At 43.7% G+C, this 6744-nt stretch overlaps 1 protein-coding gene across 1 annotated transcript; it reads right to left on the reverse strand.

The window, feature by feature from the left end:
- Positions 1–4053: 4053 nt before the first annotated feature.
- LOC147443727 (uncharacterized) lies at positions 4054–5867 on the reverse strand. Its single transcript, XM_086527717.1, has one exon. It carries the CDS (start codon positions 5784–5786, stop codon positions 4386–4388), a length of 1401 nt encoding a protein of 466 aa, XP_086383843.1. The 5' UTR covers positions 5787–5867; the 3' UTR covers positions 4054–4385.
- Positions 5868–6744: the final 877 nt, after the last annotated feature.

Consider the following 6744-nt stretch of genomic DNA (forward strand, 5'->3'; position numbering starts at 1 on the left):
TCCCCATCTCAAAAGCTTGAATGCCCAACTTGGTGGCCAACTCCATTTATATGAAGTGAAGAGTAGATCCAGGGTCAAACAAGATGAAGGAATCATGCTCTCTTACCTTTCCCCAAGCATAGGAAAGTGATGATCCTTTGCAATGAGCATCCTCTTTTGGAGCTTCGATGGTGGAAGCCCTAGGAGTCTCATTGCGAGTATTCTTCTTGGGGCAAGAATGATAACCATGTCCTTGCTCTCCACACTTGAAACACTTATGGTCCTTGCGAAAAGCTTCAAGCTCTTCAGGAGAGAGTTTGTTTTTACCTTTGTAGACTCCCTTCTCCTTGGACCTATTGTTGTTGTTGTTGGAATTGACTTGGGAAGTATTTTGAACATTGTTTTTCCCCTTTGCATCATTTTTGTCTTTGTTTTCCATGGGCTTGACATTGCGTCTAGCCCCTTGATGGAAATTGATGCGTGAAGCAACCATGGTGTGATGGATTACTTCGCTAATAGTACCAGGCCGTTGAGAGTTGATGTATTCGGCCATCTCTTCAGGTAATCCCGCACAAAATTGCTGCCTTTGCTCAGCAAAGTCTATCTTTTGAAAGACAGTAGCCTTGAGATGTAAATCCCAAAACTTGTCTACATATTTGTGGACAGACTCATGGGAGAGGAGCTTCAAGCTGTGCCATTCGGTAAGCACTTTGTCCTTTGCATTTCTTGCAAGGAATTGCTTCATGATGGAAACTCGTAGAGTCTTCCATGTCTTTGGGGCTTCACCATTTCCATGAAGGCTAGCCCACCATTGACGAGCTGATTTTTGGAAGTGCATAGCTACATGGCGTAGCTTAGAGGACTCTGTGAAGCCCTCATCTCCAAAGGCCGCATCAAATTGCCGGATGAAGGCCAACACTTTGTCGATAGCACCGAAGGTGCTATTATGGTGAGAAAAGAGATACTCTTTCCTCCCTCCTTGAATTTCTTTAGCTTTTGTGACCTTCGCCATGCAGAAAATGATTTGCGATGTCCTCCCCTCTTGTATTCTCTAGGAGAATAGCCATGACTTTCGTCGGAAGAGGAGGAAGGTGAAGAAGAAGGAGAAGAGGGTGACCTCTTCCTAACCCTTTTCTTTCTTTGTTTCCTCTCTTGCCTTTCAGAGTGATGAGGAGAAGGACTATTTGTTGATCTTTTCCTCTTAGGAGGAGTGGGCGATCGTCTAGACCGCCGTCTTCGTGGAGACACATCTTCAGAGGAACTTAAACTTTCATTGCTTTCTTGCTCTTTGGATTCCTCCTCTCGAATGGGAGAGAGTCTTCTTTTGGGGGTCTCTTCAAGAGGCCTCCTAAGCTCTCTCTCCTCTTGGAGAGGAAGGGAAATTCCATAAGCACGAAGTTGTTGAGTAACTTCGGCTTGCAAAGCAGGGTTGCCCATAGCTTGCTGCAACCTAGTAATGAGATAATTCACAAACATGGGAGCATCATCATTAGCACCTTCGTGTGCAAAATCAAAGCTATCAATGTTCATTCTACTCTCTTGATTATTGTCAGCCATGTTAACAAAATTTATGTATGTACTTAGTGTATGCTTTGGCAATTCAAAACCTCGGTTGCCACTCCTCTTAGCCTTTGAAAATCGGCTCTTAAGTATCTACACCCACGGCTCGAAGTGGTTAATTATAGAGAGTAGAGGAGTAGGTCTAACATAGCAGAGTTGTCAAGGGCTAGCTTCTTTCGGACTTCTTATGGCTCAATAATGGTAAATCCGTAGGCAAATCTAAAAAGACTCCATTATTAAGTCCAAATCTCCCAAGGTGTGCACCATCCCCCACATAGTGGGCTCAACAAAACCGATATTAGATCCCAGTTCCACTTACCCTAATATAATTAACAACATCAACCATTTATAGGCTACTTAAGAACCTCTCTTCTTAAGCAAGAAAAGAGAAACCAAATGCTATGATACCAATGTAATGGAGTTGGCCTATTTAATTTCAGAGTAGCGGAAATTAATGAGAGTACTTTTGAGAAATGACTTTGTGAGCATAGCGGGTGAACATAATTGAAGATAGCAACATGATCATAACATAGTTAATTTGGCATGAACAATACTATTGCAAGAGAGAGCATTTAGAGAACATGACAACACTTGAGGACCGGATTTATGTGGAGCCGGTCCCCCTTCCAATAGGCATTTGTATTATGATTTCTCCCATTAAGAGAGACTTGTTACAATACAATCTTTGTGTTCCTTGTGACCTAGGTGATGCAATGAAGATGGAAAGCTTCATGCATCACAAACATAACATAAACTTGAAGAAATCTTTAACTATCCCAAGCCTCAGTCCCAAGACCTCAAACACCTTCAACGGTGGAGAGAGCTAGCAGGAAATGAGGGTAGGGAAAAGGAAGAAGAAACATTTCGTAGGAGAAAGAATTAGTTCCTCACTTATCATAACTCTTGTTGCTAGCATACATAATAGCATAGTAATGAAGAAGAAGGAGATGACAAGCTTAAGCATTGAAGCATGGCTCTTGGTTGCATTTGCACTCCATATCCAAGAGTGTTGGTATAGGCTCTCAACCTCTACTTGCTTAGAGAAGGAGAGGGAGCTCTTGCACTTTGCATAGTACACAATGAGAGTGTTTGTGAGTGTGTGTGGGTGAGTATACCCCCTAAGAAACCCCCCTCCTTGCTAGGTCGACCCCCTCTTCTAGCTCATCATTGAAGCTCATTGGCTCATGCCAAGCCTAGCCAATCACAAGCTTGAGCCATTTCTAGCAATAGGTGTAATCTTGGGACAAGTGCCCCTCTTTTCCCTTTGAGAGAGAGGACTTGATAAATGCAAAACAAATAGATAATTGTTGTAAATTATCATTCGACCCCTTTTAATCCTAGCCAATAGAGTTCAAGCACCTCATGGAGGTAACATGGGTAGGGCTTGACATGTGTCTCTGTTGCCTCTTTAAGCTTGGGATTTCCTTGAGAGTGTGTGTGTGTGTGTTCTCTCTCTAGCCCCTAAGAAAAGGGCTCGCCCCCCTTTGTAGGGATCTTTTTTACCTCTGGTGCTCAAGCACGTTAGTCATCAAGCATGACTAAGCACTTGGACTAGGGGTGTTCCCACAAGCATCTTAGGCAAGCATTTCAAAGCACCTCAAGCACCTTAATCATGCAGCAGGTCAAGTACCTCAAGCACCTTAATCAAGCACCTCAAGCACGACAAGCACCTCGAGCTTGGGCCGGGTTCCCACCTCAAGCTTCAGACCTAGCTTACCTAAGGTCAAAGGACTTTTACACACATTATTGGAGGTCTTCAATGAAGCTAACCCTAAGGTCAAGCACCTCAAGCACGACAAGCACCTCGAGCTTGGGCCGGGTTCCCACCTCAAGCTCAGACCTAGCTTACCTAAGGTCAAAGGACTTTTACACACATTATTGGAGGTCTTCAATGAAGCTAACCCTAAGGTCTTATGCTCCATTGGTTAGCCTTGCTCTTTGATAGACCATCTCTCATTTGGGCCCCTTTACTATTGGCCCCATGTTGAGATAGATCTATAAGCACATATCTATATCTTAACACTTGTTTCGGTTCATTCTCCCACATTAAGTGATCAATTTAATATGAGAAAATCATTTGGGTTGGTTAGATATTAGATTTTATGACACTTTGTGTGTTCTTTGCCACAATAGTGTAAACTTTCAACTTTTGTGTGTGTGTGTGTGTGTGTGTGTGTGTGTGTGTGTGTGTGTGTGTATGAGAGAGAGAGAGAGAGAGAGAGAGAGAGAGAGAGAGAAACATCGTTCAAAAAAACAAACAAAATTTTGAAGGACTCTTCAAATTCACTTTTGGTCCAGGCTAGTACACGTACTCATGAACTCGTGGTAAAGTAGTGATATTGCCCCATAATGTCATCTTTAAGCTTGCTCGTAAATGTTCGCTCAGACTACATGATTCCTCTAAAGATATATATCAATGGCATACTACAGCAATGCCTTAACTCCATAGCATCGATACAACTATATGGAACCATTAACAATAAAAAGAGCATTGTCACTAATGCCAACCTGCTTTATAGCATGGATACAACTAAAACACATGAGCACAACTTTAAAGCATATCTGTATAAAGTCAAGATAGCTATATGGAATGGACATACCTAGCAAACTCTCTCTCTCTCTCTCTCTCTCTCTCTCTCTCTCTCTCTCTCTCTCTCCACAGTGTAAGAGAGATCTTACTAATACTAGATTTTTTTCTTCCTCAATAATGATCATGCTCATTGCCAGGACAGGGGTGCAATATTGTAGTGATCACCTCCTAAATACAAGAATGTTGGCATACGTACATCCATTCACCTTCAGATCAATAGAGTGTAGACAGCCATTCACATTACCTCCCATCGTTTCTAATTACCCCCATCATTGACACCGGTCGGTGTTGGAAGCACCTGGTTGAACTGAGGAAGCATGCCATAAAACCGGAGCTTCAAGGACTTTATAATAGATGCCGCCAGTGTGGCATCATCCTTGAGATACTCATTGTAAACAAAGAGACAATATTTCTGCCTCCTTTCCACCTCCTCTCTAGACATCCCCCTTAGTGCATGTAAAATCCTTCCGACCTCCGCAGTTGGAATTTGCACCATACATTGATGCCATTGTATCAGGCTCTCAAATGGCTTCACATAGTTGTCTGCAATCAACACCGGGATCGCCCCTGCACTCATCGTCTCTATCAGCCTATACGATGATGACGACCTCCCAGCGGGTGCTAATCCAAACGTTGAATTCATCAAGTCTCGGAATTCATACTGCTTATATCTCAATTCGTCTGCATCACATCGTTCCCCTGCGTTCGGATCTACCATCCTAAGCCTATTGTTAGTCACCTGGTTACATGTGAATGCAATGATCACATCCCTCGCATTGTGCATTTCATGAAAGACGGGATCGCTTCTAAAATTGCCCTCCTTGTTACCCAAATACCGTGTGCCCTTGAAAGTGAGGAAGTACTTTCTGCTCCATGGATCCAAAGCCTGAAGATGATTGAAATGTGTCCATCCTGGCAAGGGCATAGATATGTCGAACCCTTTGCGATATGTAGTCTCCTGCAAGCAGGTCCCAAGCACTGACGCGTTGCCGATGGTATGCGCGGGTGGGCCAGTGAGGCCCCAACTATCAGAAAGCGTCGCTATGACATGGTTGAGACCACCACTCCAATATGGCAGCATGCTCGGGTGAGGGCGATTATCGCTTACATACAGCTGAGGCTCTGTGACAATAAAGATGCATGCCTCGCTCGCATTTCTGGTTATCCAGGGTGTTGTATTCAGTGCCTGGAGAAAAGAGATGGGCTCATACGGTGGTCCATAAGCATATATGCGAAAATCGGTCATGTCACTGCAGCGAGTGAAATTGAAGCAGGTGTCCATTGTGCATGCCGGGAAGTTTTTTGCACCATGCCAGAACTTCTCTGCATGCCATGGCATAACTGACAGAGCAGGCTCTTGGGCCCAATATAGATCAGGAGGGGACGGTTCGACGTCATTGTGTACATCCATGTAATCAATACTGGGATTTGAACAATTGCAAGCAGCACTCAAGAAATTGAGAGAGTGTGGGGGATGAATGCGCAGCTTGAATGCAGAGAAATGGCAGAAGTTGGGGGCGTTTATGAGGCGATTTCTGACAGTGTGGTTGAAGATGGGGAAATTGAGCAGTTGGTAAATCTGTATGAAGAGTAGGAAGATGAGAAGGGTGAGTGCACAGAAGAACCCTAGATGCTTACACGTTTGCATCCTCATCATGATGGTGTGGCAGAAGGGGGTGGGGATGTTATTACTATAGGTACGATCTAAACACGCACAGAGAGAGAGACACACACACAGAGAGAGGGAGAGAGGTTACCTGGGAGTCGGGACTGTTGTCCGATGGTGGTGCAGGAGAGGATCAGTGAAGCTGGTGCTGCGATCGTGTCAACCACGTCCTCCCCTATTCACCAAATTTCAAGAGGCCATTTTTTTTTCTTTTTAAAGGAAAGTGGAAGTAAATTCCAACAGAAACTTAACAAGTACAAGATCCCACAGGTAAGGGGTGGGATAGCCCTCCACAGAGGCAAATTACAACATGAGACTATATTTCATCTTGAGCCTAGGAACGTTGTAATGACAAAGGGTCTTTGATCTCTACTGGTAAAACCTCTGAAGAACATAACTAGAAGAGGAACTCATTATAATTTTTAAAGAATTCAATAGGGATACCATCGATGCTAGGGGACTTACCAAACTTCATTGGGAGAATAGTGAGCCTCACCTCCCCCTCTGAGAGAGGCTGATCCAGATGAGCTGCTAATTGCTCAGGAACCCTTTTTTTCATGATTTTGGCAATGGTGGCCCTAGTTCTGACCTGCTCAACCCCTCGATTGGGAGGAGCAGAGAAGATGCCAACAAAAAAATCCTTAGTAACATTCAAGTTATCCTTGTGAGAACTGGTACACAGACCATCTTTGTCCTTTAGGAAAGGAACAAAGTCCTTAATTTTCTTTTTTTGAAGGAGGTTAAACATGCTTTTGACAGGTTTATCAAATTTTTCATTCCAAAATTATGTGGTCCAATTTAGGGCAGCCTTAGCATCGAGGAGCTCCTCTTGCCTAAGCTGGGATTTTAACTCAAAAGGAGAGGAGGGGGGGGGGGACTAATAGCTGGGATAGATTTTTCTAAGTAGAAGGTACGACTAGATATCATCATTCTTCTTTTGGTGCAAATC

The sequence above is a fragment of the Adiantum capillus-veneris genome, chromosome 13, assembly GCF_014529385.1.
Source record: "Adiantum capillus-veneris isolate H3 chromosome 13, ASM1452938v2, whole genome shotgun sequence".
Lineage (NCBI taxonomy): Eukaryota > Viridiplantae > Streptophyta > Polypodiopsida > Polypodiales > Pteridaceae > Adiantum > Adiantum capillus-veneris.